The 20080-nt window shown below is 35.9% G+C and overlaps 1 protein-coding gene across 2 annotated transcripts in view; it reads right to left on the bottom strand.

Moving 5' to 3' along the window:
- EVI5 (ecotropic viral integration site 5) overlaps nt 1-20080 on the bottom strand; it is a 205972-nt gene that overhangs the window by 57732 nt on the left and 128160 nt on the right. For both annotated transcript variants that reach the window (XM_060139567.1, XM_060139568.1), the window contains 3 exons: nt 18303-18443; nt 16966-17124; nt 9025-9171 (listed from right to left, as the gene is read on the bottom strand). In XM_060139567.1, coding sequence (XP_059995550.1) covers nt 9025-9171; nt 16966-17124; nt 18303-18443 — 447 coding nt within the window. The remainder of the gene's footprint in view (nt 1-9024; nt 9172-16965; nt 17125-18302; nt 18444-20080) is intronic.

Genomic DNA, 20080 nt, shown 5'->3' with positions numbered 1-20080 from the left:
CATTCCATCTCACTGTAGTGGCCTCTCCCGCTGTGGAGCACAGGCTCCGGATGTGCAGGCTCAGCGGCCATGGCTCACGGGCCCAGCCGCTCCGCGGCATGTGGGATCTTCCCGCACTGGGGCACGAACCCGTGTCCCCTGCATCGGCGGGCAGACTCTCAACCACTGCGCCACCAGGGAAGCCCTACTCAAACTTTTCAACTAAAAGTTAACTTAATTAAAACTGGTGACTGTGAAAGCTGTTAATTTTTTAACCAAGAACAATTACTGAGAACTTTCAAACACGTAACTAGGACAACAGATTAACAGGGAATATTAAACACTAAGAGTATGATAGCTAGATAATATTTTTTAAATTACATTTTTTCTGAGGCCATGAAAGTTAATGAGTATTTACATTATACTACATTTTTTCTGAGGCAATGAACTTTAATGAGTATTTACATTACACTACAAAGGAGAGTAACAGAAATTAGATTATATCATAATTTTAATCTTCCTAGGAAAAGCATAATATCAATTCTACCACTTCAAAATTTCACAAACGAAAAGCTCTAAAATTGTATTCTACAATATCCATGCTAAATAATAATGATCCAGAAGTAACAAAATATGAAGAAAGACAGAGGAAAATGGGGTATACAAAAATATTTTGCTCCTTCATTAACTTCAGTATCAAAAATGTGCATCATGGTGACAATAGGAGAAATTTAGCACCTGACTAATATAATATCAAAAATTTAAAAATACTAAATTTAGTAAAAATATAATAATTAAACTTTTAAATTAAAAAAATAGGGCTTCCCTGGTGGCACAGTGGTTGAGAGTCCGCCTGCCGATGCAGGGGACGCGGGTGTATGCCCTGGTCCAGGAAGATCCCACATGCCGCGGAGTGGCTAGGCCCGTGAGCCATGGCCGCTGAGCCTGCGCGTCCAGAGACTGTGCTCCGCAACGGGAGAGGCCACAACAGTGAGAGGCCCGCATACCACAAAATATATATATATATTTTGCTGCAGAGCAACTAAGCTCGTGCACCACAAGTACTGAGCCTGCACTCCAGAGCCCACGCACCACAACCACTGAGCCCCCATACCACAACTACTGAAGCCCGCGCGCCTAGAGCCCGTGCTCCGCAACCAGAGAAGCCACCTCAATGAGAAGCCCGCGCACCGCAACAAAGAGTAGCCCCCGCTCGCCGCAACTAAAGAAAGCCTGCACGCAGCAACAAAGACCCAATGCAGCCAAATAAATAAATTTTAAAAATATATACATTCAGACAAGCGTACACAATTATAGTACATCAAAACACTATTTACAATGGTAAAAAGTTGTAAATGACCCTACTGTGTAACAATAAAGAAATAGTTCACTCAAAAAAAAATATATTTTAATCTTAGATATGATACTGGTACATCACTACAAGCAAATACTGCTTTAAATATTTTGCCATTTTGTACATGGCCAGAAAGTGTAGTCTCTGTACCCAGTGCTGTGATGGAAAGTGCTTAACGACCAGCTCTCAAGCAAGTGTGTGTACGTGTGCGTGTGTACACATGTGGTTGTATGTACATTTATTATATATTTTAATACAGACTGAAATAGAAGATGTATAATATACAACACACAGTTAATAAGATATATATAATGCTATTATAAACTCTATGTAGTCAATATACTCTCAGAGAATGCTTTCACTAATTTTTGCCAAACTATTGTATCCATAGGTCATCTACCACTGAAAATGAGGAAAAAGTGAAGTATGGATATGAACGTTGGTTAATTTTTGTTCAAGTTATCTATTCTGATAATAGAATTATTATCATTCTGATAACAGTAATCAAACACTGAAAGATGATTTCCTCAATATTTTTGTGCTATTCATAATGTAAAGACTAAAGATACAACACATTTTTAAGCTTTAATCTGCATTGACAGTCTAGAGCAGGATTCAAAAACTTTTCCTTAAAGGGCCAGATAGTAAATAATTTTAGACTTGTGGGTCGTACAGTCTATCACAACCACTCTATCTGCCACTGGAGTGTGAAAGTGGCCATATACAATATATAAATGAATGGGAAAGGTTGTATTCCAATAAAACTTTATTTACAAAAACAGGCAGCCAGACAGATTTGGGATATGGTCTATAGTTTGCCAACTTCTGGTCTTGATAATCCACAAAACAATAAATCAAGCCCTGATTTGTAGTTTGCCAATTTATGTGGTGTAAATACTCCCATCATGGCTCCTTTCAAGTCGACATAACATTAGTGAACATTAATGAATATAACATGAGTAGCACACGTTGGTATTTCCACTAAACAGATACAAATAGGTATAATCTTAAAAGCACAGATAATAGTAAAATGTAAAAATAATTAGGAAATGACATTTGAGTATTTACTACCATAATTTGTCTAATCATGTTGAATAATTTAATTTTTAATATGGCTGTTTAACAAATGTGCCACAAAATTCCTGAAAATTTATTGGGGTGGCCAAAAAGTTCGTTCAGGTTTTTCCATAACATCTTGTAACAATCGGTTCTTGCAAGCCTTTACTAGCCAGCTCCAGCACACCTCTGTGTCTATGTTTAATAAAGTTCAAATCTCTTTCTGTCACCTCTAACTTTAAACACTTTAATGGTACTCCACAGATCTTGCGATAACAGGTTCTTTTACTGGTGTCCAAGATTCTATATGATTTGGCTCCCTGTTTACTGCTCTAGCTTTATATCTCACCAGTATTCCTCACCACACACTTCCCTCCAACTAGAATGAACTTCCTCAGTTCAAGCAAAAACCTATTGTTCCTTTTCACTTTTGCTCTTTACATGTGCTATTCCCTTTGTCTAGTGAACTCTGCTGCCTTTCCTTGACTACTTCCTACATATCCTTAAGGTCTCAGGTTAATCATTCCTTAGTTAGCTTTGCTTGAACCATAACCGTAACACTAAATGCCCATTATAGTATTCTATATACCTCCTCAATCATAGCACTACTCATACTGCATTGTAATGGTGTGTTTGTCTATATCCTTTGCTAAGAGAAAGCCCCTTGAGGACAGTGATCTCTCTCCAACAGCCAGCACTACCTTGCAACCATGTGAGTGGGACGCCTAAAAAACCTCACCCTTTAGCTTTAGCGAAGCCTTTAGATGACTGTAGCCTCATGAGACTCTCAATCAGAACCACTTGATTAAACTGCTCCTGAATTTCTGATCCACAGAAACCCTGGGATATTAGTGGTTACTGCTATTTTAAGCCACTAAGTTTTAGAGGTAATTTGTTAAATAGCAATAGATAACTAATACATTTATACTCTACAAATTTTAACATTGTATAAAAATATTATATCCATCAAGTAAAAAACCAAAAATTTGGGCATCAGTTTTCTCCCAATCTTCCCCCTCTCCAATCCAATCACCAAGTCTCTACAAAAATACTGAACTCATCTACTCTGCTTTAGTACCACTGCCAACACCTGAGCCCAGGCTAGCAACTCTGTCTTGTATTCAATACTATTACCTGATGATCTCATATCAAATCCCTCTCCAACCCTGCCTCAAATCCATCTCCACACACAGTGGCACGTGTGTTCTTTTAAAAAATAATTACAGGGCTTCCCTGGTGGCACAGTGGTTGAGAATCTGCCTGCCAATGCAGGGACACGGGTTCGGGCCCTGGTCTGGGAAGATCCCACATGCCGCGGAGCAACTAAGCCCATGAGCCACAACTACTGAGTCTGCGCATCTGGAGCTTGTGCTCCGCAACAAGAGAGGCCGCACAGTGAGAGGCCCGCGCACCGCGATGAAGAGTGGCCCCCACTCGCCGCAACTAGAGAAAGCCCTCGCACAGAAACGAAGACCCAACACAGCCAAAAATAAAATAAAAATTTAAAAAGCTAAAAACAACAAAAAAAATTATATTATATTATATTAATCGCTACAAGCATTATCCCCTAATAAATGCTAAAATTAGTTGCTGAGGGACTTCCCTGGTGGCGCAGTGGTTAAGAATCCACCTGCCAATGCCAGGGACACAGGTTAGATCCCTGATCCGGGAAGATCCCACATGCCGTGGAGCAACTAACCCCGTGTGCCACAACTACTGAGGCTGTGTGCCACAACTACTGAAGCCCACGTGCCTAGAGCCCATGCTCCATAACAAGAGAAGCCACCGCAATGAGAAGCCCATGCACCGCAACGAAGAGTAGCCCCTGCTCGCCACAACTACAGAAAGCCCTCATGCAGCAACAAAGACCCAACGCAGCCATAAATAAATAAATAAAATGAAATAGAATTAGTTGCTGAAACCTTAAGGATATTTGCATAAACTCAAAATAGTTCCTCCAAATACTTATTAATTATTGTCCTACTCTGGTCGTCTTAACACATGCCCACAAGTCCTTTGATACTCTTTCCTTCAGGAATTGTGGCTCAATGACCTTTCCCCCACTCAGACCATTGTCTAGGCTCAGTAACTTGTTTGTAAGGATAGAATATGAGGGGGAAAAAGCTTTGTAGTAGAGAAAGCTGGCAGATAACCAACTTAATCAAATGACCAAAGTCAACACCACTAGATTTAAGATATATCAAGACAGTATGTCCCTGATATGATGCACTGGGAAAGACACTTCATCTCTGTATACTTTCCTAAAATACATAACCTTGGTCAAAGCATGAGAAAACATATGACAATCCCAAACTAAAAGATTTCTACAAAATACCTCACAAGTATTCTTCAATAGTCAAAGTAATGAGAGATAAGAAAACACTGAGAAACTGTTGCAGCTCAAAGAAGAATGAGACACGATGGGGAAATCTAAATAGTCTGTAATTTAGTAATAACATTATACCAATGTGCATTTCTTAGTACTGATAAATGCATCATGGTTATGTAATATGTTAAAATTAGGAGGGGCTGATTAAAGGGTATATGGGAACTCTGTACTATCTTTGCCACTTCACTGTAAACATAAAATTACTTCAAAATTAAAAGTAAAAAAACTGAAGCAAATATAGCAAATCAAAAAATATATCATGTTTCTTTCCTGCTTAAGACCTTTTAGTGGCCTCCCACAGCATTTAAGAGTAAAACTCAAACTTGTTACCAAGGCCTATAAAAATCTACACAGTAAGAAGTGGAGTCCTAGCTTACCTCCCTGACTTTATCTCATTCAGCTCTGCATTATACATGAGACTCAGCAACCAAGTTCTTTCCTGCTTTTGGGTCTTGAACTCTGACCCTTTTCATGCAAAGATCTTCCTCCAACTCTTCATATGGCTGCTTCTTTCTTATTCTTCAGGTCCCAGTTCTGCTACCATCTCCTGGCATTCAATCTTACTTGCCACTTCCCCTAACCTCCCACTCTATAGTACATCATTACTAATGATCCTTCCTATTTTTTACTTATTGTCTCACGAAACATCATGCCCACTTTCTCCATTACAGTATCCCCAATGCCTACAAGAAAAACCGACAAATAGAAGACACCCAAATATTTGACAAATATGTTAAGTACTGATAGATGCCGTTATTCTTTAAAGTCTCATAATCTCACCTCTTCCCATCCCTATTTGAAAATCACTGTCTTAGAACATATAAATTATATCTATTTAAAATGAAAAGATTTGGTTACACAATTTGCAAGTAACATGATGAAGAAACTGGTACTATCATGCCCTGCAGGTCAAAGTACAAAATGGTACAACCCTAAGCGGGGTAATTTGACAAAATCTATGAAAGTACAATTGACAAAACAATCAAATTTACAGCAATTTATCCTACAGGAATGTGTAGATATACTTCTATACATCTGAAATTATGTATGTACAAAGTTATTCACTATACACTGCTTGTAGTAGCAAAACACTGGGAACAACCCATGTGCTCATCAATAAGGACCTAGTTAAGTATACTATAGTATATGCATGCAATGGAAAACAATGTACCTTAGTAACTAATGAGGAGATTCTTTAAGCAGTGATATTGAAAGCTCTACAAAACATACCACCAAAAAAAACTCAAAAAGTAGAATATATTACTGTTTGCTAACTTTCACATAAGAAAGTGAGGAGAAGAAGTATACACTTTTAATTGTATAAAAGTGTATATTTCTAAAAGTATACATTTTAAATTGTTAGTATCTGCCTAAAAGAAACTCTAAAAGAACTTATCAGAAAATAATAAAAGCAGTTACCTGGGAAAAAAGTAAAAGGGTATCTGGTAGGGTCAGGAAGAGACTAAAAGGGGAATGCTTTCATTTATATTTTAGTTTAAAAATATCAAAGCATTATGAAAAAATGTGTAAGTATTAAGCTACTAAAATTTATACGAGGGACTTCCCTGGTGGTCCAGTGGCTGAGACTCTGTGCTCCCAATGCAGGGGGCCCAGGTTCGAACCCTGGTCAGGGAACTAGATCGCACATGCTGCAACCAATGAGCCCGCATGCCGCAGCGAAGATCCCGCATGCGGCAACAAAGACCCCGTGTGCCGCAACAAAGACCCAATGCAGCCAAATAAATAAATATTTAAAAAATAAATAAGCAAATAAAATGTATATGAAATATAGGCAAGAGGTTTATTTCTTCTTTTTTCTTCCTATGATTATTCCATATATGCACAGTATTATAATCATAGTATAATACTTCAGTCAGCTTTCCTCTTAACATTATTTATTACACAATTTTATGTTTGTATATGCATAGAGAATAGAAAATCTTTCTATAATCTTCAAATTTAGATTTATGTAGGAATCCTACAATCTTATTACTGAAATCCTGAGGGCCAGGTGTGTTACGGAATTTCAGATGTTTTAGACTTTCTAAGAGTAGTAAGGTGCATAAACCAAACATGAGTACTCTCCAGTGGGATATGAGGCAGCATCCATAATGAAAGAGTATACTCAATACTTAACACAACGAAGCAGTGAAGTACAAATACCCACACCTAGTGGGATAAATAAAAGTTATAAATGGCTGTAAATTAATTCAAATCTGGTTGTGCTTCCAAATGGATTTGTGTGAAATTTATGAAAATGTTTAAGTTTCAGTGTTTTGGATTTTCGTATTAGGGGTCTTGTACTGTTTCATCTTTAAGTGGGAACATTCAAATTCAGTTATAGAGGGAAAATAACACTAATATTAAAAACAGTATCCTGACATATTTTACATCAATGAAAATAACATGAGCTTTAATAATTACTTATCAGCAAATCATAAGCCATAATCATATAAAACTAAATGAAAATGAATCAGATTTATATAACTGAAGGACTAGTTCCCTTGAAAAAGTTAGGTTTGTTGCTGAATTGTTCCAACATGACAAAATAAAATACGTACACTTAACCAGAATGTACTAGATGCTAGGGTGACAATTAACACTGATCATTCTTGAAATCTGCAAATGGCATTAAAAAGATTGAATAAATCAATATACACCTTAAACATGGGGGAGATCTCAGAGTCAGTATCTGTAACATACTTTACAAAGGTACTAATGAAAAGTTAAAACTAAATAAAATCTCATATCGGTTCTGAGAATTCTGAATCTGAGCCCATTACTTAGATAAATTCAAAGAAAACAATTATTTTCATCAGCAAACTCCCCAAATATTTATTTCCAAAGAATACTGTACTTTGATTAAAAGGTGCTAAGGCATTTGAGGAGCAATATTAAATCCAGTAACAGTGTTAACAACATGTTTAAAGGAAAACTTATACCAATAATAAAAAAGGCTAAATTTAATTCTTTATTAAAAGTAAGTCAGCACAGACACTATAGCACCAAAAAACTCAAACAGATATTAGTATGATAAATCAAATTGATGTAACCTCATGTCACATCATTTTATTTTTAAATTAGTCTAGGGAATTCCCTGGCAGTCCAGTGGTTAGGACTTGGCGCTTTCACTGCTGTGGCCCAGGTTCAATCCCTGGTCCAGGAACTAAGATCCCACAAGCTGCATGATGAGGCCAAAAATAAAAGCCTAGTCACATCCTTCAAGAGGGACTACTCTTATGTCAGTACAAACTTCAGTACTGCCTACAGATTTCTGTCAGTGTAAATTGTAAGAGCCATGCATATTTATTAGGATGTAATTTCATCTCTGGATTTCAGTGACACTGATAAACCACTCAAGCTTCACTCTTGGTTTTTAATGACACCAGAACAAGTTGATGGAATTACAGCTTTATATGTGCCATTGAAAGTCTTATTTCTTATCATAGAATAATAAGGCTGGAATCTTTAAAGGGCATCATTCCTACTATCTCACCATGGAAAGATGGATGTCTAGTTTATTTTTAAAATCCCATTACTTGTCCTCAGTAATCCATTCTAATGTTCACACCACAGTCTTCTCTTTAGTTACTTCACACACACACACACACACACACACAGTCCCTCTCCTTCCACCCCATTTCCCAACCTCCTCTTCTCTCTCACCATTACTATATTGTAAATTTATTTAAGGAAAAAACGTACTTGCATTCAAAAACTTTTCCACGTTTTACGAATCTAAACACTTCACAAGTAATTTAAAAACTGATTAAAATAGCAATGTGAAATGTACACAATTTTCCCAACCCGCTGGTACACGCACACCTCTTTTGCTCTCTAGCCAGAAAACATATATCAATATTGACAGCCTGCCAATAAGGTACCAATAAAAGCAGAGTTGCCCCAACCTTTTTAAATTACCTATCTTTTTGGTTGAGACATTAAAAGCTTCGGTTTTAAAGGGCTATGGGTGAAAAGAGATACCAATCTTCAACCACTTGGTTAACTTAATTTCCTGCACTGGCATTTAACCAAGTGGTTGAAAATGAAGTTTCCTGACTGAAATCCACCCAGAGCAAGATGAGCTAACCTGGCCTGAAAGCAACTGCCAAAGTAACTTCAGGAAAAGTAGGAAATAAGACTAGCTTTTTTTTGGTTTTATGATAATGTACTCAATGATGAGACAAAAACAAAAAAAGTATTATTATATTGACAAAAACATAAACTTGCTAAATGATATATTTACCTTGCATTCAATCTCTGCTTGTTTGCGCTTTGCTTCACTTAATTGGGTAAGTAGTCCTTTGTTCTGTGCAGAAAGATACTGCACCTTCTCCTGTAGATTGATCACCTCTTGTTCTGCTCTTCGAAGATGATTACTATTGATCTGGTTCTAATAATTAAAAATATAAAAACTCAGAGTATAGATAAAAGGCCTGAAAAAACAAATTTCTACCTACGCATATTATGCCTCAACAATATTCTTAATATTATTATTAGTTATAGGCCTATTTTATTCAACAAATAGTTAAATACATTAAAAAAATTATAAAACTGCTTTAAGAATCAAATCATCCAAAAGGATGCATAAGGTTCATATTAGAAATTCTCATTAGAGGTCCACTTACCATTTATACAATAAATATCTATAAACTATAAGGATGTTTACATAGAACTTGTAAGTATTAATTTCTGAAATAGGCAATATGGTATAAAATAGATGTGATACGATGAATTTAACTCCCTTTTCCAGTTCCCAAAAGAAAACACAGACTAATCAAAAGGTATCACCACCACTTACTGGACTGTAAACTTTTTGATGTCACAAAATATATCACATGAACTTCTACATTCCTAAAATATATACAGCACAGTCTGTTTTTATGGAGGATGGACTGGTTTTGAATTCTGGCTTGCTATTTGGTGAGTAAGCAAACTAGTTAATATCTAGTTTCTATTTCCTCATTTGAAAAATGTACATAAAAATACTATCTATTTCTCATTTGGTTATCTTTAGAAATTAAACAAGATAATAATACATGTTAACAGAGCTTAATATACAGTAAGAACTCAATACATGCTAGCTGCTTAGTGTATTATAACTATAGGACATGATAAAAAAATAGATCTTTTATTTATTTTTATTGAAGTATATAGTTGATTTACAATGTAGTTTTAGTTTCTGGTGTACAGCAAAGTGACTCAGTTTTTTACATATGTATTCTTTTTCATATTCTTTTCTATTATGGTTTATTACAGCATATTGAATACAGTTCCCTGTGCTGTACAATAGGATCTTGTTATAGATCTTGAATTTACTGACACGAGGCAGTTTTCACATTCAGGCTTGACCCAGCTTGAATTCTCTCAAAGCTAAATTATTCTATTAGAGGCCTGAAAGAAACAGTATGGATTTTCATAACCAAAGACAGGCAAAATTAGGCTCTTCATTTAACCGTTCTTCAACCTTGGTCAAGTTAACTAATGCCATCAAATTATAGTACACTGATAGAACCATAGATATTACTGCTTGTCTTTTAAGGCTGTGTTTTGAGAATTATGTGAGAAAAGTTTATGGAAGGAGTTCTCACCTAATGCCTGAAATTTAAGACATTTAATAAATACTCAGTTGTTACTATTATTAAACCTAGTCTATCTCACTCTATGAAGATGATCCTGCCTCCAGTTTTAATTTTAAAATCTGGATCATCCAATAGATTTAAGCTCTAAAACTTTCTACCACTTCCAGGTTTCTTCATCTTCACCACTCATCTTCCTGACTCACAGAAGAAATGCCTCCTTCCTAAGACCATTCTCTATGTCACCCCCTTCTTTCTCACTTTCAATCAATGAACACTGTCTACAAAATTAAGAGTGAACTTCTTAGTACTGTATTCAAAATGTTCTACAACCTCTTTTTACTGTCTTACCTCCTACCATTAAGACAAATAACTATACTACAGAGGGACACAACTTCAACATAAGCTGCAAAGAATTCCCACAGACAAAACTCCTCCCTACACCCCTGAATACCATTCCACGATCCAAAATTACAAAACAAAACACTCACACATAAACAAAATCCAAGAATTGACTATGAGTGAGAAATGGTAGACAAAAAAATAAATAAATAGCAAGAATAGATTTTTAAGAACTCTAGATAGTAAAATAATCACATAAGGGCTTTATACAAAATAGTTTATGTTTAAAATTATTAGACATAGACATACAAAGAGGAAGCAAAAACATAAACAAAGAACAGGTCGCTGTCAGAAAAGCATTCAGCAAATTTGAAAAATAACCAAATATAATTTTTAAAATTAACAGACACTGCTGTTAAAAATTCAATTATGTTGAGACACAGAAAAGAGAATAAGGGGGTATAAAATACACCTATTAGGTGTTTCAGGATAAAATATACCTAACAGGTGTTGCAGAAAAAAAAGTGAGACACAATGGCCTTAGAAGATGGTAATAGTTGGGAATCTTTTACAACAACAACAACAACAACAACTACACATGAATCTACAGCTCAGGAAGCACAACTAGTCCCAAACAGGATAAATATCAACATAAATAAAGCCTCATCAAAATACATTATAACAAAACTTAAAAAATGCTAAAGAAAAGAAGAGGCAAATCAAGGGGAAAACTGAGTATCTGTGAAGGCGGAAAGTGAAATATCCAGCAGACATCTCAACAGGAAAAATTGGTAATGCTTAAAAAAAATTCATCCTATAAAAGTATACTCAGCTAACAACATACAAGAGTGAGAGAAAAGTACATTTATTTTAAGAAAGTGAGAGAGTTTACAACTCATGATCAAAACTGGAAAGAAACTGTTTGATAAAAGTAAGAAGAGAGCAGAAAATTGGCATGCAGGTAGACAAATCCACAGGAGTACTGACTCCATAAAACAATAATAATGCCTAGGAATTTGGAGATATAAAAAAATGTACAATAATCGTAAGATGTAAGAAGAACACATGGAGTTATTCTAAGGCCCTTATATAGTTTGGAAGAATGACAGAGATAATTACTAACTTTAGACTTTGTTCAGTCAGGCAAGCATTTTCTTCCTTTTTTCTTTCCTTTAGGTAATAAACACTAATAGAAAAGAAAAGGAATTATAAAAGTCAAACTAATAGAAGGAGAAAGAAAACACTAAATCCAATAAAAAGCAAGAAAGGAAGAAAACACATAGAAAGAAAGAAGAAACAGAATACAAAATAAAATAATTTCAAATACATCATAATAAAGACTTTTTGGGCTTCCCTGGTGGCGTAGTGTTTGAGAATCTGCCTGCCAATGCAGGGGACACGGGTTCGAGCCCTGGTCTGGGAAGATCCCACATGCCGCGGAGCAACTAGGCCCGTGAACCACAAGTACTGAACCTGCGCATCTGGAGCTTGTGCTCCACAACAAGAGAGGCCGCAACAGTGAGAGGCCCGCACACCGTGATGAAGAGTGGCCCCCGCTCGCCGCAACTAGAGAGAGCCCTCGCACAGAAATGAAGACCCAACACAGCCATAAATAAATAAATAAAATTAAAAAAAAAAAGACTTTTGATTTCTGATTGGGGATATAGAGAATCAGAAAGAACATTGCTTCCACCTCTTCAATTAAAAAAAAAAAAAAGCCAGCCAAACTCTAAGTTCATGACTAATGTTGAACCCAGAGAGGTGAGGTCACAGGACAACCAACTACCTCAAAATCTAAGAGACAGGGCAGATGCTGCTAGAAGCTGTTAAGAATAATTCAGCTAGAATAAACATTGAATTGGTGGAGCTCAAGTGTGGGCTGGCTAGAGAGCGTGGAGCCCGTGGGGAGAATAGAGTGCATAAACTCTTATACACTTTTCCCTCATGGACCCCAATAGGTACACACGAAAAAGATTGGTGGGAGTCCTGAGAAAGAGATCTCCATGGTACAGGCCGCAGGGAGGGGGGAAACAGCTGATATGTCAGGGGCACTAATTCTTGCTATCTCCTCTACAGAACAAAAGGTTTAATCTGCTTGGAGCAGGACAACAAATATTGTTGTCTCTGGGGCATGGGGAATATCAGTGCATCTGGGGAAGGGGCAGGACTATAGCTTGGGGGTAGGACAGGAGCACTAATGAGACCAAACACCCCAGATCCAGGGACATGATGCAGCCTAAGACTGAGGCTTTATCAGAACAATAGGGCAGAAGTGTTCCCTGACCCTCCAATTTCCTGTAACAAGTAACAGTGGAATACTGCTGGGGACTGACCCCCTGAAGTACTGTACGAAGGGAAGACCTAAAGATATTAAGAAAACCCTTTGGCAAACCAACCCCTGATCTAAAAATAAGATATTGCTAGAGGAATTTGAAGCCCGTGGTGCAATGAGGGTAACCACAGAAACAACAAACCTCAAACCAGCCCAACTCCTGACTATATTAACTCAAATCCCCCACATTAAAGACCTAGTAGAAGGAAAGATGTACCCATTTCCAGGCAAGAAACTATTTACCTTAGTCTACTGCTCTACACAAGATACACATCTAGTTTTCAACAAAAAATTACACAGCATAGGAAAAGGTAAAAAACAAAACACTTCCAAGAGACAAAGCAATCAACAGAACCAGCCTCATATATGACACAGATATTGAAATTATCTGACAGGGAATTTAAAATAAGGGCTCTATGGGAAAGGTGAAAAATATGCAACATCAGATAGGTAATATCAGCAAAGAAATGAAAACTATAAGAATTAAACAGAAATACTAGAAGTAAAAAACACAGTTAACAGGTGTAAAGAATACCTTAAACAGCTCATCAGACAACTCACAAATTGGAGGGAAGAAATCAGTGAACTTAGTGATAAATCAAGAGAAATATGTCAGTCAATAGAAACTGAAATACAAAGAGAAAAAATAATGGGAGGGAAAAGAGTAAAGCATCTAAGAATTGCTGGACAACATCAAACAACCTAACATAAGTGTAAATGGAATCCCTGAAGAAGAGAGTGTGGGAGAAGAAATATGTGACGAAATAATGACCCAGAAATTTCCAAATTTCATGCCAGTCACAAATTCACAGGTCCCAGAAGCTCAAGAAAAAACCAAAGCAAAAATCACATCAAGTCAAATTATATTTCCCTAGGAAACTGCCCATTTCATCTAAATACTCAAATTTCAAATGTATCACTTAAACTTGTTCAGAGTATGTTTTTAAAAAATATTTTCACTGGATCTATATTTATGTCCCTTTTTCTCATTCCTAATAGTGTTTATTTGTGCCTTCTTTCTTTTCTTAAAAAGTCTTGAAGAAGTTTAGCACATCTTACAGCACCAGACTCAAGAAGAAACAGAAAACCTGAAAAGATCTATAACCCTTCAACAACTAGGATCAATAATTATTACACCCACAAAACAAAACAAAAAACAAGACTGTTTAAAGGAATGAATTCCAGGGACTTCCCTGGTGGTCCAGTGATCTCGTGCTTCCACTGCAGGGGGCACGGGTTCAATCCCTGGTCGAGAAACTAAGATCCCACATACCGCATGGCCCAAAAAAAAGAGAATGAATTCCAGCAAATATTCAAGTAATGGGTAATTTCAATCTTACATAAAACTTCTGAGAACAGAAAAAGTTAAATACAACCCAACTCATTCCCCCAGCTTACCTTGGTGCCAAAACCAGATAAAAGGTTCCCCCAAAAGGAAAATTATAGCACAATTTAATTTAGGTACAAAAAAATCTAAATTATGAAAAACCTGATTCCTGCAATGGTAATATGTTGTGTATGTCTGTCTGCATTCCATACTACAAACTTGTTCTTCAGCATTTTGATAACTGTACCTCAATATAACTGGTTTTCTTTGAAATCCTATGTAGTTTATGCATTAAAAAACATTTTGAGATGGGGTCCATAGGTTTCAGACTGCCAAAGGGGTTCATGGCACACAAAAAAGATAAGAACCCCTGTACTAAAGAAACTCTTAGAGATATACATAAGAAAACATGCAAGAATGCTCATAGCAGCCCTGTTTGTAATAGCAAAAATCGGTACGAAAAGGAAAGTGGCTCCATAAACCAAGGTATACTTATCAGGTGGACTTTTCTAAAAGTCATTAAAATGAAAGAACTGGAGCTACATGTATCAACAAGGACCTATCTCTTAATCTGGATGCTGGATACATAGGTGTTTGATGTAATATTCTTTAGATGACTAATACAGCATTAACATCATACGACACTATCTGTTTTTATTTTCCTCACTTTGCAATGAGAAAACTTCATGGATCGTCACCAGTACATGCACTGACATTTAGGAGCCACGATCATTAGTCAGGCACAGTGCAAAATACAAATTCCTTAGGAAGCCTTTCTCCAAACCACCAAGTTGCAATTAACTGTCCTGTCCTAGTCTCCATAGCAATTTCTATCTAACTCTCTACTTACAAATTTCTGAATTATATATTGCTTCCAGTTTTACTGAGATATAATTAACATATAGCATGTATAAGTCTAAGGTGTACAGCATAATAACTTGACTTACATATATTGCGAAATGATTACCACAGTAAATTTAGTTAACCTTGATTATCTCACATAGTGAATTATATTAAATACAGTTTGTGCTTGCCTGATTTCTCAAGTGTAAGATTTTTTTTTTTAAGTGTAAGATCTTTGATGGCTGCATACTGCTTTGTAGTCACAAGTTCCCAAAATCACATTTGCTGAGTTTGATCCATTCACCTACAGTCACTCTGAAATAAATCCTGAACACTGGCTTAAAAGTTGTGTTTGCATCTTTAATATCTATACTGGGATAAAATCTGATTATAAAAATAAAACTTACCATCACAAAGCTGGATTTCTACTTTTCATAATCTTACTGTTATTTTTAATTACAATGAACAATACAAGAAAATAACTTTGAACAATGTAAAACAAGATACGTTTAATCTAAAGGATTTATATATCCACATTACCATGTTCAAGTTGGGATAATCATTTCCATGTTCAAGTTGGGATAATCATTTTTTTTAATATCTATGTATTTTTAATTTTTTTATTAAGGCATACTTGACATATTAGTTACAGGTATACAACGTAGTGACATATAAATGCCATATGGTATGGCATTTATATACATTGCAAATTGATCACCACAGTAAGTCTGATAACATCACTGTCCAAAGTTATTGCAATATTATTGACAAAATTCCCTATGCTGTATACTATATCCCCATGACAACTATTGTATAATTGGAAGTTTGTACCTTTTAATCCCCTTTACCTATTTCTACCAACCCCAATCCTTCACCCCTCTGATGAACATCAGTTTGTTCTCTCTATATATGAGTCTGTTTGGGATAATCATTTTGCAGTAAGTATACAGAATGATATATGAGTTAACTATGCCCCCTACTGACTGAATAAGTATTTTGAAAACTGAATAACATTACAGAGAATAAAGAATATAGTCCACACAGATGTACCACATAAAAACCAAATGTACTTTTATAATGTAAATGGGTTACATAAAAAGGACTTTGCAGATCTTAAGTCAAGCATATTTGAGATAAGATTTGTTAGAGAAAATGGGACTTGAGAAGAAAGAAGTGTAATTTCGGAATTGACTGCTCAGAGTCGCCACATTACACAACTTTAGGAAGCATCATTCACATTATATTCTACATCAGTGGTTTTCAACCAGGGGCAATTTTGCCCCCCAGGGGACATTTGGCAATGTGTGGAGATGCTTTCGGCCATCACAATGTGGCAGGGGCGTGGTGCTGAGTAGAGGGTAGAGGGATATGGTAGTAGGTAGAGAGGCCAGGGATGCTGCTAAACATACTACAATGCACAGGCCAGTCTCACAATAAAGAATTAACTGGTCCTGACTGTTAATATTGTTGAGGTTAAGAAATTTTGCTCAACATGAGTATTCCCTTTCAGGTTGTACAACAATGAAACAAAGTCATATAGAGTTTTATGACTTGTTTAAACTTTGTTGAAAGAGTCAAAGAAGATATTAAATCTCTGCTGTCAAGGAATACACTTTTAGCCCTTTTTATCTGGGCTAGAAAACTGCAGTCTAGACAGTTTCATATGTCCACCTTTTGGTTCTGTTCTAAGGATGATACAATTTGTGCATAAACTTTTAATGGGCTAACAGTATTTTTTAAAGCTTTTAGGCTTTTCCATTATACCTGTGTTTCCATTTCCATCATCCTTTGTTTTATTTCTCTTATTTCTGCCTGTGTTTCAGCTTCTCTAAGTCGAATGGTCATCAGTTCATCTTGTAACTCATTCACAGCATTTTTCTTAGGTGGGTCTTTCCATCTCCCAGTAGTACGAGCTAAGTGGCGCTGAGATACAAAAAAATTATATCGCAACAAATATTCCCAGTATTACAGTAAGAGCCAACTTAACGAAGCACTTATTTCAGGCCCAGTACTGTATAAGGCACTTTATATGAATCATTTTATTTAATCCCCAGAAAATCTTAAAAGTTAAACACTATTATTTTAAATATAGAGGTGAGAAAATGGAAATTGTGAGTAAGTAACTTCAGAAAGGTCACACAGCCAGTAAGTGGCAGATGTGCGATATAAACTCAGATATAGTTCAATTTTTTTTATACTGTGGATTAATTATTGTAAAGAATACATTTTTCACCCTAATTTTTTTCTGAGAGATTTTTACATTATTTTGTAATGAAATCCCAAGAAAAGGGGAAAATTGGGCCTTTCACGAATTAAGGAAACAATATTAGAAGTTGAGAGCAGTGTTCTCAAAATATCTGTGGTGAAGGACAGTTTTGTTTCATTTGTTTCTAATTTCTAATGCCACCTGATACTTCTTAAAAAAAAAAAAAAGCCATGGCAACTTAAAGGACTGACTTCAGTCTTTGCTAGATGCATCCCCCATCCCAAATTCATACCAAGATCACTATTCTGAAATGATGTGTAGTTTATTTTTTCTTCCCTCTCTCCCTTCTCTCTTATAGATTCTGTTTTGTTTTGTTTTTTTGCTACTTATCAATAGTTTCCCTCATATGTGAATAAATTTGTGGGTGAATAAATTTGTGGGCATATAACTAACTGAATGTCTGTTTTATTTTGTGGGAAAACCATTTTCAAAAGAAGTTACAAATTCATAAACAAATTTATATTGGTGTCACCCTTCTGATGTTTCATACTGACCAATGAATTTAATATCAACAGGAGAAGAAATAAGTACTATATAAAGAAGTATTTTCTTTTAGTTCTTTAGAAAAAGTTACACAAATCACAATGGTGTAACAACACAATAAAAATGACTTGATCTCTATTTTATCTTTTATTTACTTATAAGAATCAGAAAGGGAGAAAAAGCCTAAAGGTACTTTCAATTTATAAATGCTTTCAGTTTTGTATATTAAACAGGGTCTTTCTCACTTTAAACTCAGATCCTAGTGTTGGTCATTAACTACTTCAAATTCACACAAAATGGATATTCAGGTTTTACCTTCCTTTTTTAAAGCACACAAAATATTTTGATATACCTGCCAGTGTTCCTCTAAATCTTTGACTTGTTGTCTAAGTTCTTTTAAACCCGTAATAGCTTCTGCCTCTCTCAGTTTCACAGCAATGAGTTCCTCCTGAAGCCTTGCAATGTTATTCTCATCAGGAAACGAGTTGTTTCTCTAAAACAAGAGAAAATTTAATTGGGGATTTTTTTTAATTTGAAGAATAAAATACAGCATATATAACAATAAAATACAACAAAATAATGAGCTGTTTTCTCCCATATGTAATTGTATTTAATTTTATTGAGATATAATTCACAAACCATAAAACTTACCCTTTTAATGAACACTAGTCAGTGGGTTTTGTTTTGTTTTTTTAATTAATTATTTTATTTTTGGCTGTGCTGGATCTTCATTGCTGCACATGGGATTTCTCTAGTTGCAGCAAGTGGGGGCTACTCTTCGTTGCGGTGCGCAGGCTTCTCATTGCAGTGGCTTCTCTTGTTGCGGAGCATGGGCTCTAGGCATGCAGGTTTCAGTAGTTGCGGCGCGCAGGCTCAGTAATTGTGGTGCACGGGCTTAGTTGCTCTGCGGCATGTGGGATCCTCCCGGACCAGGGCTCAAACCCATGTCCCCTGCATTGGCAGGTGGATTCTTAACCACTGCACCACCAGGGAAGTCCCTAGTCAGTGGTTTTAAGAGTATTCACAGGGTTGTGCAATCAACATCACGAACTAATTTCAGAACATTTTAATCACCCCCAAAAGAAACCCTATACCATTAGCAGTCACTCTACGTTTCCCCTACCCCCAGCCCCTGGCAACCACTAATCTATGTCTCTATGAATTTGCCTATTCTGAATATTTCATATAAATGGAATCATAAAATACATGGCCTTTTATGACTAGCTTCTTTCACTTAGCATGTTTTCAAGTTTCATTTTTTTTATTGCCAAATAATATTCCATGGTACAGATATACCACATTTTATTTACACGTTCATCAGTTGATGGAAATGTGGGTTTTTCCACTTTGGGGTTACATGAATAACACTGCTATGAACATTTATGTAAAAGTTTTTGTGCGGATATATTTTTTTAACTCTGCTGAGTATATATGAAAGAACAGAGATGCTGGATCAGATGGTAATTCTACATTTAACTTTTAAGAAATTGTCAAACTTTTCCAAAGCAGTTGCACGTTTTACATTCCCACCAGGAAGGTATAAGGGTAACTGTACTTAATGTTGAGGACACAGAAAGTCTAACTCTGTTTTGTTTAATAAAATACTAATTATGGAGCAACAGGATTAAAAATGTTTTTCAGTATGGCAGTGAACATACTAACCTCTGATTAGGACTACAAAGCATGAACATCATTTATGTTTTAAAGATTTATGGAAGAGAATAGTCCAAAATCTGTTTTCTTATATTTTCTCAGCATATCATTTTGAAAAGGGAGTGTAAAACATCTGTACCTTAGTCACTATTTATATCAATATTCAAGAAATAAGCACCAAGGTGACCTAAATATTTGCTTCAAGGGTACAAGATTTAATCTCCTACCATGCTGAAAGACCCACCATAGGATATAGGGTTGCCATATTAAACTGCTCTGGGGAATGACCAAAGAATCCTAAATTAGGCTCTAGTAAAAGCTCCTTAGGTAAACTGAAGTACTGTCGAAATATCAAGTCCTGAGTCTATGAAATTTTCTATCTGAAATATTTCATGAAGATTTTAGCCCACAGAGATGATGGAATAAAGTTATTCTTGCCAACTACACATTTTTATGATGGACTTGAAATATTTTCTC

The sequence above is a fragment of the Lagenorhynchus albirostris genome, chromosome 2 (genome assembly GCF_949774975.1).
Source record: "Lagenorhynchus albirostris chromosome 2, mLagAlb1.1, whole genome shotgun sequence".
NCBI classification, from domain to species: Eukaryota; Metazoa; Chordata; class Mammalia; order Artiodactyla; family Delphinidae; genus Lagenorhynchus; species Lagenorhynchus albirostris.
The sequence above is the reverse complement of the archived record's forward strand: the minus strand, read 5'-3'. Positions and strand labels throughout refer to the sequence as shown.